Source organism: Xiphophorus couchianus, chromosome 1 (genome assembly GCF_001444195.1).
Source record: "Xiphophorus couchianus chromosome 1, X_couchianus-1.0, whole genome shotgun sequence".
NCBI classification, from domain to species: domain Eukaryota; kingdom Metazoa; phylum Chordata; class Actinopteri; order Cyprinodontiformes; family Poeciliidae; genus Xiphophorus; species Xiphophorus couchianus.
The window spans coordinates 1,047,330-1,062,392 of record NC_040228.1 but is presented as its reverse complement, the minus strand read 5'-3'; the positions used below and the strand labels follow the sequence as shown (position 1 = coordinate 1,062,392).

Here is a 15,063-nt window from a genome sequence, read left to right as displayed (position 1 = left end):
GTACTATTTTATTGTTGACCAGCTTCTCTTTCCTTCCTGAAAGGCATCCCCACAGCATAATCCTGCCACTACCGTTTTATCACAGTGGAGTGACGTGGCCAAGGTGATGAGAAGTGTTTGTTTGCTCCACAAATAGAACTGTACATGTAGCTGAAAAAGTTCCCCTATGGTCTAATCTGGTCAAAGGAAGCTTTTTGTTTGCCATCTGTCCTTACATGGTTTTTGTGGCAAAACACATATTAAACTTTTTATGGCTTTGTTTAAAAATGTATTTTTGATGGCTTCTCTTCCATACAGACCAGATTAGTGGAGAGCACCAATAACAGTTGTGCTGATGGAAAATCTTTTTTAGAGTTAGCATCGTCTCTGTGGCTGCTTTTCCGATTAACAAAGAGATAACTATAAGGTTTACCCAACTCAAATTTCAGACTTTTTAAGACCAGTATGAATGGAATTTAAGACCCAGAAATATGAGAACTTTGTCCAGTCAACTGATGATAAACATATACTGACCCATGATGGAAAAAAGCTAGCTAGCTAGCAACAGTATGCAGTATGTAGCAGTGAGGTACCTCACTGTACCTCACTGCTAGCTAGCTAGCAACATACTGTTAGCAGTGGAGTACAGCTAGCCTCCACCGTCTCAAGTCGCTAGCAATGAAAATGTCACAATGATTCAAACTTTTGTCTGACAGAAAAGTCCAGTGAGAAAAGAACACAGATCTAAGACCTCTTATTAAAATATTGAAGGATAATTTCATTTTTACAATAAATGTAATTTTTAAGGCCTTAATTTTAGATACATTCATTTCAGACTTACTACTAATAAATGTCTTGATGTTATGGATTCAATAGATTACGCAGAACATTCTACTACTACACACTGAATTTAAGTGTACTCCTGTTTACGATGAACATACATTTGCTAATTCTATATGAGATTGCTCACATACTAATACTCTCATTTTCATGGTAGTTATATTTTAATGTGGAGAGAAATAATTAGTCAGTTATCAGAAAAATGCTTTGCACATATCTGAAAACCAGGTTTACACATTTCCATAGGAATCTTGGCCGACTCGTCTCTACAGACTAAATCTGTTATGTTTCTTTAACTTGGCAAAGCATTGGCTCTCTTAACAGATTAAAAACCTTTCTACCAAGCTGGTTCCAGAGTTAAACTGTAGTCAGTGGAAGCCTGGTGCTATTTCCTTTTGTTTCACCGTTCCAAACACTCTGGCACCACAAAACTGGAACTATCTCAGTCCTGAGTGCATCAGAGCAAATAACCACCTTCACCAGAGACTGAAGCAACCAATCCAAACGTTGCCATGCTTAAAACTCCTCAGTTAGCTGTGTTATTAATCTGCCTTATCTGAGATAAACCTCTAAGCTTCAACATTAATAAAGGTTGGATTAGCAGGGGAATAACATGAGCTCACCATCTCATTTTCAGCTGCTTGCTTAAATTTCACCAGGCAGTCACTGAGTTATAGATGGGTTAATGCGCTGAAGATGACTGCTGCTTGGATCTGAGATTTTAAGATCAATTTCTTAAAAAACATAGTGTCTCAACTAGCACTACTGAGATGAGTGATGTGGTAAAAATGTCTCCCTGCTCTGTAATGCTCTGCAGAAATGCAGAACATGACACAGTCAGGATTAAATATCTGCAGAAAGATCTGAATGATGTTCAATGTTTCCTTAGACAATTTGTTTAAGTGAAGTAATGGTGTGGTGCAAAGCTGCTGACTGGTTTGTGGACAGTCAGCAGTGGTCTGTAGTGGTTTATATTTAGTAGTTTCAAGGTGCTTCTTCTTAAACCCCAATGTTTGTTGCTTGGCAGCAAAGAAGGAGCATTTCTTCCATCTTTACTGTTGTGGCTCAGATCAGAAGGTTCTCATTCTATTTCCTGGTGAACAGCTCCTTCCACCAAACCTTTCAGAACTGTGACTCAAAGAAGAACAGCACAAGGTTATAATGTTTCAGCTCTGTGCTTCAATAGCTGCGTTTCAATTACTAATGTGTGCAAAACTTTGACTATACTCTGCTAGCCAAAAAAACCGCAGTTGTGCTGTTTACATTATAAATATTAAAAAACTATTAAAATCACACGTCAATTACTTTGCTCACACGATGACTCAATTAAAAACACGGCAGTGACTAAACAGTTAAATTCATAAATCAGCCATGGTGGCACTAGCGCTCCTCATTTCTCAGCCAATCAGAGGAGACGTCCATGTCTCATTCAGGTCTTGGAGCAACAAGCCCCACCTACTAGGGAGCGGCTACGTATGCTGTGTTTTGGGGAAACTGTAGTCGGCGATGGATTCAACAGGTTGGAAAGACAATCTCAGCTTCTTATGCAATTCTAATTAGGACATCTTGATCATGATTATCTCAGTCTTCTTATCAGGATGTTACACAACCAACCTGAGAAATCCTTCATGTTTTCAGTGGGAAACCAAAGTATATTTCACTCAGCAGCATTCAGATCTACGTTTATATCAGGTATTTTTTTGGGACTTTTGGTTGATATTCGGTTTCTTTTCAGTAAAATGAAACCTATATGAAGATTAAACACTGTTCATTCCTTTGAAAGAAAACTAAAATAATCTGCAGCATTTTTTTTTATTTTCTCCCTCATATCTAACTAACATATGACTCAGTCTTTTGATAATATTAGCCATTTATTTTTTTGACACAAGTTACTGTAACATCAACATTTACCTCAAAGACTTCACATTTAACACCACAATGTTTTTACTAAACTTGTTATGTTCCGGGGTTCTCTGGTTCTCTTGGTGGGGTTTTTTCCTGTGCACCTTACCACCAGATGGCGACAGGTTCCGGTTGGAGTGTGGTGGTATCATCATCATCCACAGCTGTCATCAATTACCCTCATCAGCGGAGCATACTTTAGGAGTTGACCTCCAGTCCAGCGTCGCCTGAGTGTTTGCCAGTCACGGTACCTCTGAGCCCCCTTGAGCCCTGTCTCTGTGTTCCTCGTTGCCTTGAGCCTTCCAGTGATTCTCTTTGTGTTTCTCTGTTGCCTTCAGGTGATCCCTTTGACACTCTGGACCCGCTGACTAGATCCTGGCAGTTTTCCTGGTTTCAGAACCTCCCTCGTGACGCCGTGGAAGATACCCACTGGTTGCCCGAGTTCCCAGACTCACCTCTCCGTTGTTTTGCAAGTATCTCCTGGATCCCACGGCTGGTGGTCGAACCACTCCGCTGTGTCTCCGTTGCACCCGAGCCTACCTGTCCGTTCTCTGCCGCACTCCTCCATTGTTCCTGGACCCACTAAGAGACCGAGACCCTGGACATACTCAGTTACCCTCCAAGATTCAGATCCAACCACCACCAAGTAAGAACAACCTGTGTTTCATCTGAGTTTTCCATATTCCCACGACCCCTGAACTCACCAGTCTGCTTTTTCCCCTCGCAGTGAACCACTGCTGCCCGTTACCGTTGATTCCCTGGACCAGACCACCTTCCCACACTCTGATAATTGTGTACCTTAATAAATCACTTAAACTGATTCTTACTCTCCTGTCTTGTGTTCTGCATGTGGGCTAGAAACCTTAACCCATCATGACAAAACTTGACTGAAGCAAAATGAGATTTGAATTCAGTATTCAGATGGCATTTCGTTCTGTTTACAGAACCAAAGGCAGACATATGATCAATGCAGGAAGTTTATTGGTTGGGCAAAAATAGTTATGATACAGTCCTTGCATGAGGAAATGAGATTAAAGACTTCCCAAGCTGCTTTATGACTTCCTGTCACTGCCAACGTCTGAGTGCTTACTGTTAGTTAGGCTGAGTGGACAATAAATAACAGCAGCTCTAATGATGAAGAAGATGACAGGAAGTGGTATAAGGATGATGGTGCAGGATGTGTTTTAATGATTATCGCGTGAACAACTTTATTCACAAGTGATATTAATTCCATTTATTTTTTAAATAAAAACACCGCAATTACAAAATTGTGTTTTTTGACTTTAGTGAAATATTAGCACAGTTTTTTGGACTACATCCACTGAAGTTTACTCAAATTCTCACATAACCATACATACAAAAAAGAAGGCTTCTTCCTTCTAACTTTAGTTTTCTTTTCAAAGAAAAGTCTTAACTTTCCTTCTAACAAGCTGGTTACTAAAACAGGCAGCACTAATAAAAAAGAGCTGGATAGGAACACAGACAAGATTAACAAAATGGCCTGATGTGTGATGATTTGCCAGGCGGACATGTTGGATTTCAAAATCAGTGACAACATCCATCAGTGATCAAAGTTCATCTCTACTGAGATGATTACCACAGAGGAGCAATAACCCCACAGCAAAATCAATAAAGTCAAGTTGGTAAATAATTCAATTTGCTCAGACGACTTGTGCTAATTCTGTACCCTGAAGAAATATTTTATTACTGGTGATTTATTTTTTTCAATTATTATCCAAAAGCAGCTTCTATGAACAAACCGAAAATTCTCTCTTTGTTCTCCAACAATAAATGTTTTTTTTTTGTCTTTAACATACTGGGAGATTTTGAATAAAAATCCAGTTGACTAACAATGAATCATCACTGAATCCTTTAGAAGGATATTGATTCAAAACTTATTACTAAAATGAATAAAAATAGTTCAAACACAAAATCAATCTTCTTCCTGCACTGGGAAGCAACATTAAGTAAATTCTAGAAAAGAAAACACTAAAGTGGACCACATGGTACAAGAAAATACTAATAAAAAACACACAGCCAGTAAATCCAAACCCATGAAACACAATGAACTTAATTAACCAATTATCCCAGTTAAAGCAGGTCTGATGCAGCTGAGACTCTTCACTGATTGGCCAGGATGTTCAAGTAGCAGCTTGTAATGAACTGTTAGCATCAGGGAAAATGATTTAGCTTAAAGATAATTAACAAAATACTGAACAGCACGAAGCATAACAAAAATTAGCTTAAAAAACTGAGAGATAACTTCAAAGTCAGATAATTTAAAAAAAGAACAACAAATATGAAAATATAAACATGAAAAATAGGCTTACATCTAGTATTTATGCAGATTTGTTTCAGCTAATCCTAAATAAACCCAGCAGATCTTAAAGTTTCCACTGTGATTGGGCTGCAGCTGAAGTTGATGCCATAATCCATGGAAACTACATAAAATCCTCAGCAGATCCATCCACACAACAGCACATTCAGGAGAGATTTTACACATCCTTACATAGAGGTTTTTCTAATATTTAGTTTTAGAAGGTGAAATAAATAAATGACAACAGTCAAAAATCAACTAAAACTAGAGTCAACTAAAACTAAAACATGGAGTTGCCGATCGATCGGCAACTCCATGTTCCAATCAGGTTTTTTGCTGCGGATTCGATACCGATCCTCCCGATCTCTGCCGATTGCCTGGAATGGCTATTAATTTTTCTCTTTAGACATAAATAAATAAATATAACATAAATACTATGTTATCTGGCAAAATGGAAAAAATATCTGGCAATAAATTAGCCTAATTTAGACATAACAGAAATATCTAAAATCTTTTTTGTTTATGTTACATGCTGCAGCTTTAAGCAGACGTTCGGTGTGACAGTTCAGTCTGGTGGAGGTTGAGCGGCTCCGTGTGTGAAATATTACTACCAGCAGCGTAGCGCAGCGGTCCAACAGCGAGAGCAGAACCAGCGTCTTACACCGCTAGCTCAAAGACTTGAATTATTTTTTGGGTTATTTGTTGAGCTTTCTGACTGTGATGCTAATCCGGGTGAGTGTTGGTAGTTGTGCGCTGCTATCTGGCTGCTCTGGAATTCCTTTTTTTCCTGCATTGAGCCTCGATGTAGCCAAACTCCGTCAAGTGTTGGTTTTTAAATGTCATATTAGATTCGTTGTGTTGTTGCATTTTGACGTGTTTCACCCCCGAGGTAATTTTCCGCCGCAACATGCAAACTTCCCCATTCACTCTCAGAGCGTTATAGTTCCTCACAACATTGCTTAGAATTTGTTGCTGCGCGCTTGCGCAATGTGAAGGAAAGAGGAGATAAGCTGCACACGCAGGCTGCGAAGTGAGATAAATGTGCTCAGTTTTGGTGATCGCCAACAAGCAACAGTGATCGGTGATCACCAATAATACACTTTTTCACGGAAATTGGCTGATTATGATCGGTGGCCGATTGATCGGCACACTTCTAACTGAAATAAATTTGTTTTTAGACAGTGCAGGTGCTCCACCAAACCTGCTAGTTTTTTGTGGGTCAGATTGGCAGATCTAGTTTTCACTGCGGGTAACCATCAGTGACCCTGAGGTTCACTTTCACACATATTTTGATATTTGCTCAGGTTTTGAACCTATGATGAAATAAAAATGTGAATTTCACACAGTGGGAATTGGACCACAGAGTTGCAGCAAAGCTTTACTGCTTTATAGCCTACGGGAGTCCTTTTAAAATAAAATATTCTTTTTAAATGTTTTTACAGAAAACCTTTCAGAAGTATTTTCAAAAATGTACATAAGTTTATGCCTTCACAAAGCTTAAGCTGATACTTTTGCATTGCTTTGCCCACAGGCTACTCACATTAACATATTCTGAAGATAAAGCTGGATTTTGGTTTTAAATATCTGTTCTGCATCTTGTTATCTATGTTTTAAATGTTGCATAAATTCTGTGAAATCGTGGTATTTTTAGTCAGTGTTGTATTTTGAGAATATTCTTCTAACTTCATTATTTAAGATTATCATCGAAAGTTTTTTTAATTTATTTTTATTCCAACCCCTCTTTTGTATTATAAGAAACAATAAAAATATTTTAAGTCTGGAAGAAGCAACAGAAATAACAATAACTCTGGTGGTAGAGAGATTCTTTCTAATATCAATCCTGAATTATCAGCAGAGCTTTAAGTTCACATATAGTCAGAGCTGAACTTAAACAATAACCACAACTCATCAAATATTTATGAAAGAAAAGAGATAGAGATAGAAATCACACCTAATAATATAATAATAACCATAGTCATAATAACAACAACAACAACAACAATACTAATAATAATAATACTCTTTACCTCTCCAACATAGAGTTAAAAAAAAGCTGAGCTCAGTGGAAACGTCAGCGTTAACCCAGAATAGTGTTATATAACAAATCAATTTGCTCTCTGTTGTAATGTGATGTAAAAAAAATCTCTTTCAAGATCTACTTTAGCCTCCTCCTTGGGGTTTATTAAAGTATATAAAGAGCAAGAAATATGACGGCAGAAACTCGGCCAACAGAACTCCACATTTCCATTATGCCCAAACTTTTTCTGCATTTAACTTTTTTTAAATGTACATCTTTGAATTTTATTAGAGAGTGATTTTTTTTCCAGGTTTTTCCTGGTTTGGTTTTCAGCTCAGGCTGACCCTCCTCAGCCTGGGGGAGATTAGAGGAGATGCAGAGAGAGAGGATAAGAGGAGAAATGAAAACTCCCTCTCTAAACCACACATTTATAGAGAAATGTTTCTGCCATAATCCAAGAGCATGTTCAGTCTGAAAGCAGAATTTTACATCTTTTGTTCTCAAAACTTGTAATACTTTTGCTTACATTTATATTTTGAAAGCAGGACTTCATGTCTTTCTTTTCAAAACTTGTACTCAAAACTTCTCCTTGCGCTCACACTTAGTCTCTGCTCAGACTCTCTGCTTGCTTGGGACATATGGAACTGCCTTTTTGGAACAGTCGCCCAGCAACCTCTCAGCCAATAGAATGAAAGTGTTGTGCTGGGTGCGCTTGTTTCCTTCTAGCGGGTATGCCTGTGTGGCTACTATTGATTGTAGCAGAAGAATATATATTAAACTACACATATTTATATGCACATGCATATATACTGTACATAATGTCTATATAGATTTTATTCCTGTTTTCCAGCCGAGGAGTTGTAGCTTAAGAGAGATTCAGCTGCTGAGATTCATCCGTGCGGTGCAGTGAATCCGTCTCTCCTTAAAGACACTTCCCACTTCTTCCTCACATCGTTGTCTTTATGAAACTTTCAAAACAAAACCGGGAGCTATCTTACTTTTGACATAGTGAAATAATCACATATAAATAACAGTCTTTGCCACCTTATGTCGCATAATCTAAATCAACGTTAGTCTGATGCGAGAACTTTTAAGTACAAGCATTACAAGTTTTGAGAACAAAAGACATGAAATCCTGTTTTCAGACTGAAAATGTGTGCTCTTGGATTATGGCAGAAAAATTTCCCCATACACATTTAATATGATGAACTAGGTAGCAACAATTAGTGGTTATTGTCACTCAGGCACATGCTGACAAGCATTTAGTACTGATATCATTTTGAATTCTTCAGGAATTAGTGTTAACCCGTAGGGTCTAGTGTGTTATTAAAATCTGTCACATATCGGCAGAAAAATAAAACAATCCAGCAGCTTATTGGAGTACATTATTAGGTTACACAATAAAAAAACCTATTTAGTCCTTTAGAGATTTTTTTTCTGTTCCATTTAGATGTAAAATAAATAATAAAACACAGAGCACAAAGCATAGAATTAGACTGAATAGATCTGGTCTCATAGATAAGGCACACTGTCACTGATACTTGATCTAGATTGTTTTTACATTATTTGGACCAATGCCGATATTGACATCAGATCGGAGCATCTCTAAAGGCTGATGTTTTGTTCCCTTTATCCATTCAGTGCTCCATAAAAAGTAATCACCCTAATACATTAATGAGTTTATTTCTTGTCCAATACATCAACAGTTGGAGAGATGTAAAGTCATATTTTGATTTAAAACGTGAGGACCACCCTGCTAGCACACCAGGATGTATCTGCGTCTGAGCGATTATCTAGGTCAGTGATTGATCCTGGAGCTGGTTAGTGTTCAGCTCACTGTCTGGAACGGTTACTGCTGACAGGAGAAATACTGAAACTGAGCAACAGGACTTGCTGCAGCTCACAAACTGAGCTCTCCATCTCCACACAGAGAATTGTGTGTTTTCATTCTGTTATATAACTCTGTTTAATACAAATTCTGCTTTATCCTCCTTTCTTTGTTTCTGCAGTGAGGGGGGAGAGGCTGAACATTGGTCATTTGACCTCAGAGAGTGCATTGCGGTTTAAATCTGTCATAAACTCACACAGCTAACCATCCGGTGGTTATTTAGGACACCAAGCATCACAAAGCTGCAAACCGCATGTCTAAAAGTCAGAGCCTGCCCAGATCTAAAACCTCCCTGCCTTTCTGACTGAAAGGTCTTTTTCTCTCTTGCTCTGGAGGTTCTTCCCTCCTTCACACCCGCAGGCCGTGTGACCCGGTCAGCTCCGTCACAGAGAAACAGAGAAACGTCTGGGCTTCCTTCCAGGCGCTCGGCCAGACCATCTGAGACTAAAATGTTTCTGCTGTCCAGAAAGAGCGACTCTTCACTTTCTCATCTGTATCGGTTGATTTCCTGCTCTCTGTTATCGCCACAGCATGAGGAGCTGAGTCGCCTTACACACACACACAGCCAACCACCAGGACTCTTAATTAACGTCTACTCTGGTAGTTCTCTATGACTACTATGATACCACATCACACATTCCAACCTGCAGGGGTGTCCAAAGTGGGTCCTCGAGGGCCCGCATCCTAAATGTTTTAGTTCTCTCCCTGGTTTAACGCACCTGGATCATATCACAACATTGGAAGCTCAAAACATTGTCCTGAGCCGTATGCAACGAAATTTCGTTCTGTATACACCCTGTGCATGCAAAATGACAATAAAGTCAGTCTAAGTCTAAGTCATATGATGGCTCATTAGAGGCCTTAGGGGAACACTGACATGCTGAGAAGGTTGTTACTACTACCAGGGAGAGAATAAAACATGCAGGATGCCGGCCCCCCTGTACTAGAGTTTCTACTAGTTTCTAGTACTAGAAACTACTAGTACTAGTAGTTTCGGAATGCTTGATAAAGACTCATTCCGAAATACGGCATGAGTGATAAAGACGTTCATTTTAACACCAAAACGTGAGTCACTGCACCCTGCTGACCAAAAGAAAAGATTTCACTTTTCTTTGAGAAAGTTACCACATCACACATTCCAACTGAGTTATCCAATATGTTCCTTGAAACAACCCCCCCACATACACACACACACACCAACACAGTTCAAGTGTCATGTATTCACCAGGTCTCTGCTGATGACCCGCAGGGAGGAATTTATTGGAATTGTGTCGGACAAACCAACTGGGAATTGTTTTCTGGGAATTGAGCAGCTTACATGTGAACTCTGTGTCTTCAGGATCATCTGGACTTTTAGTCTCACTTACACCCAGATGAAGGTTAGAGGTCAAACAATGTGGGTTTTCCTACAACTGGTGATGATAATTAAAGGCCAGGGAAGCTGATGGCTGACATTCCAGTTATTTTTTTACCATTTAGTTGCTTCTTAATTGGCCTGTTATTTTTTAAACCTGGAATAAAAACTTAGCCATTTTCTTTAGGTACAAAGCATCTGAAGGCAGAGAAACACAGCAGCCTTCACACATTGGTAATTTCTATTACTTTTGTCGATATTTGGCTAGTGTTGAAAAAACACAATTGCGGTGTTTTCATTAAATGAGAAATTTAATCAAAATAACTCGTGAATAAGTTTGTCCACAGAATATGTCATTAAAAAACAGGGCTGTGACAAATGTAAACATTTACATAAAGTTATATTCATAAATCAGCCATGGTGGCACTAACGCTCATAATCCAATCAGAGGAGACAACGGGAGCAGCTATGTATGCAGCGTTTTGGGGAAACTGTAGTTGCTGATTTTACAGCACAGTAATTGTTTCAACACGTTGGATTGACAAATGGAACTTTTTATGAACTGTGATGCATTTAAATTGGTGCGTTTCCATAAAGCAAATTATTTTTCTAATTAAAATTTGCACAGTTTTATGGTCAATAGAAACATAATAGGACAGTTAGCATCCTGAGCTAACCATCCTCAGGATACTGCCAATAGACGATATTTAAACTATTAAAGCATATTTGAGCTAGAATTATTAATTGGTTCAGATATTTACATATCTTTAGTATTCCTAGATCGGGCTTAAGTCCTTCTGTGAACGTACTTGAGATGTCAAATATCAAAATTTAAAAAACTGTATTTTTGCTTACTCACAGGTGAGAAGTGTGAGGTCAAAGGTGAAGCTGCTGGTGAATGCACTACAAGGGCTGGTTGAAGTTACCTGACAGACAGGGTAAAATCCCCAGGATTGCTCTTGCTGGGCCGGGCCAGGAAACTGCCGTGGACGCCCCGGGTCAACAAGACCTGCTCTGCCTCGATTCCAGTGATGTTGGGGTGGAACCACCTGCAAACAGTGAAAAACAGAAAGGTTACAGCAAAGGTCAACTGGAGAAACATCATGGAGCGAGCTACACGTACTGAGGTTTAGTAAAGTTACAGATTAAAAGAAACACTTTGATTTTGCAAGATACAGGCAAATTATGAGCTGTCCCCCACAGGCTGCTTATTAGCCGCTAGTTACCTCAGCGTTTCCCCTAGTGTATTATAAGCCTGGCGGCCCACCATGCTTTTCTAGCCCCCCTGCCAGGCTAAGCGTTGCTTGTTTTTAGGAAAATGATAATTAAAAAAAAAAAAAAATCACTTAATTTTTTTTTTTTTTAATCAAGCAGGGTTGCAAGCTTTTCTGTTGCTCTGAGAGTTTCACTGGAGGAGCAGATTTATTCCTAAAATATAGGTTCATAGAAGATAGGTTTATACTTTATGCATTTAAAGCCGGCAGAGTGAACCAATCACACAGCTGAAGCCTCTGCGCTTTGCCTCGCACGCTGCCACTGTTTGATCTCTAGTTTACCTCAGCATGGTTCGCGTGCACCTCCTTTCACTCAAACTGGACACAGGCTGACATGTATGGATATTTACATCAACCTCCTGTGAGGAATTATGTTTCTTTGGAGAACTCTGCATCGAGTTAAGAGTTTAAAACCCGCCGCGTTAGCTCTGGTTGTGCAGCTCTATGAGAACCGCAGGAATAAGTTGTAGTCGCGAATTCAAACGTGCCCGTTGAGCGAGTGGTGAGAATGATTTATATTTGTGGACAAAGAATTTTGTGGGGCTTTTCCATCTCAACACGCTGCCCAGCGTGTGGCTCTGTTTTCCCTGTAAAGTTTATGTATGTGTTCCCAGTTGACCGGTGTGTTAGTGGTTAATGAACCAGCTCTGACCTCATCATGCAGGTTCAGCCCAGTGAGGAGCTTTAGCGCTCGCCTAGTAGTCACGCTGGTTTTACATTATTTTATTATTATTTCTATTATTATTATTACTAAAAATAATAGCATCAAACCATACCGAATGCTTTGTCCACTTAGTCAGCCAGAGTTCATACACACAGCTGCGTGGAGATCTGAGAAACTAGTCCTTTAAAATCCCAGCAACCACAATAGTTTCTGTGTCCCTTAACTCAATAGACACGAAATGGAAGAGCTACTAAAGCCACATTAGCAGCATTAAATTAAATCTCCCATTTGTTCCACATCTCTGCGCAGTGCAGAGGATTTAACTCATCAAGCAGGGCCGGTCCAAGGCTGTAGGAGGCCTTGAGCAGAATTTGACTTAGGGGCCCCTCTTGCTGCTAAAACATCAGCACCTCTAACAGCTTCTGTGTTAGATTTAGTGAAATCTGGGAGATGGGGAGTAGTTTAACTGGCCAATCTAAAAAGCAATAAGTTATAATTACAGTTTACTGATTTGTATTTGTGAACAAACAGCTCAAACTCAAGCATCAGATTGTTGCTGTGGTAACAAAACAATCTAACTATGAATATTGTTCTTTGAGGTTTTACAAAGTAAACTTGCCAGGTCCTTTAACACCATTGATAATCTCAATAAATAAATGTTACATTTATGTATCTGTGTTAAAATATTAGCATTTATGGGGCCCCTGAAGCCCTGGGGGGTCTTATGGAGCCGCTGACTTAAATTTGGATTAAACAGAAGTGCAAATAATTGATATTCATTTTACTGTATTGTTTGATTTGTTGTTTTTAAGATTCTGTAGTTGTGGGTTTAAATAGCGTTTCACTGGTGATATTTTCCCGTAACATATAATTATGCAGTAATATTTTTACATTTCCTATCAACATAACATCTTTGAATACAAAAACACAGTGGACCGCTGGTGGACCGCCTCAGCACCCCGACCACTGGGCTTAGCAAGTTCTCTGGGGGAAACCCTGTAGCTGGCTAAAAAACAAATGCAACCAGACTTTCTCTTGCTAATAAAAAAGACTAGCTCTTCTGTCTGCATGGGCCAGTGGGACAAATACACACAGCTGTCGTGTAGAGAATAGCTGCATAACCAAAGCTCATCATTGATTCATTAAAGCGCAAAGAGGAAGCAGCAGGCTATGCAAGAGTGCCTTCATGAAGCTCGTCCTGTGATGATCATATATATATATTCCTTTATTTAACCAGGTAAACCCCGTTGAGATCTAGATCTCATTTTCAAGAGGGACCTGGGCAAAAAATTTGCAATAGCAAAAGATTTGCAATAATATCTGAGAAAGCGGGCGAGCATTGAGGCGGTTCTGTTTTTGTGCATGTATGACACAAACCCATGACAGTATGATAAAAATACGACTAATGCGTCAGTTCAGCAGAGTGAAATAAAGCTAAAGCTGGACAAGCTCTCTACCAGCAGACCTCACCGGCCCAGGCAGCTGACGCAGACTGTATCTGACCCCTTATCCTCAGCAGGGGGTGAAACCGAGCCCCTCCCTGCTGATCCTCAGGCAGCAGACTGAAGGAAAGGTAAGAATAATAAAATACAATCACATAAACGTCGGCCTGGAATGAAATAAAGAGGCCAGAGTGAAGCTGAAGCAGCAGGCTGAAGACTTTTATCATCCAAGTTTTGTTACAAAGAGAGAAAATGGATTGAGCTTGTTTTAATTGATTATGTGATTAATTGTTTTTTTGCTTATTGAGACAGGCCTACATAAACATATTTAAGAATGGAGAACAAAACTTCAACATTTTCATCTCAACTTCCACAGCATAATCCAGATGCAACCAACTGTAATTTTTTAATCAAAAATCTGATTTGTTTCTAGCTGATGAGGTCGACATCACAGAGCAGCTGGAATTACTAATCAGTAATTAGCAGAAAAAAGCAGAAAAACCCATCGTGGTGAACGTCAGTGTTCGTTTAGTCTTTAAGCATTTCATCATAGTGACGTTCACCAGAATAAGTGAACTGTATGTTTTGTATCTGGAAGCATCACAGTGACATGTCAGGACTTCATGTTCTATGAAATGCTCTTCATTTCCTCCTGGTTAAACTCTTATCTAATCTTTATTTAGATATGTACAGGAAGCAGCCTCTGAACACCTTGAAGAAATCTGACCTCATCTTTAGGAAATGAGCTGCACAATTAAACTTTGAGGTTATCTTACATGGTAATGTCATCTAAATCTGAATAATTATAACCTAAACGTTTTGTTTCCTGTTCAGCTGCATTTTTCCAAATCAATTGAGAATACGTTGTACTACTAGGAATATTTTTTTCATATTTCTAAACAAATTGGCCAATGCCTATAGGTCAGTCTGTTGAAGAGCCATCGATGGGTGATGGACGTCAGCTGGTGGACAGATTAGTTGTGTCTTGCTTTTAATCCCGATTCATAAGGAAAAATACAAAACAGTGGGATAAAAACGGGCCTTGTGTCTGTAATCCCTTTCTAATCCTTTATCACAGTGCTGCTGTCGTTCGTCAAATTAATAAACACAACAGAGATGGGATGAAATCAGACTCAAACACCAGGCCAGGAGCCTCCAACATCCAGATTCCCTCTAATAAATTATCCAAAAAAAAAACAAAATGCATGTAAGCAACTGAAACACTGGAGAACACTTTGCAAATCCTTCACTGACTCTGAGAGCAAGGGGAGGGGAGGAGGGGGAGTGTTACTGGGTTAGACAGAGACAGTGTGGAGAGACGGGGAGCGGGTTGTCAGAGCGCTAAGACAGAGAGTGTGCAGTGCTGGCGAGGGGCGGAGGACGTTT

The 15,063-nt window shown here is 39.3% G+C and overlaps 1 protein-coding gene and 1 long non-coding RNA gene across 3 annotated transcripts in view; one reads left to right on the top strand and one right to left on the bottom strand.

The window, feature by feature from the left end:
- The window catches only part of ptpn11b (protein tyrosine phosphatase non-receptor type 11b), a 57,174-nt gene that overhangs the window by 26,193 nt on the left and 15,918 nt on the right, over nucleotides 1–15,063 (bottom strand). Inside the window, exon 2 of the mRNA XM_028022845.1 lies at nucleotides 11,224–11,346. Coding sequence (XP_027878646.1) covers nucleotides 11,224–11,346 — 123 coding nt within the window. The remainder of the gene's footprint in view (nucleotides 1–11,223; nucleotides 11,347–15,063) is intronic.
- On the top strand, nucleotides 2,858–3,542 carry LOC114148028 (uncharacterized). Of its 2 annotated transcripts, XR_003596182.1 has the most exons (3): nucleotides 2,858–2,968; nucleotides 3,060–3,367; nucleotides 3,449–3,542. It is a non-coding gene; the product is annotated as an uncharacterized LOC114148028 (long non-coding RNA). The 2 variants fall into 2 exon arrangements; XR_003596181.1 differs by having other exon boundaries at nucleotides 2,895–3,367.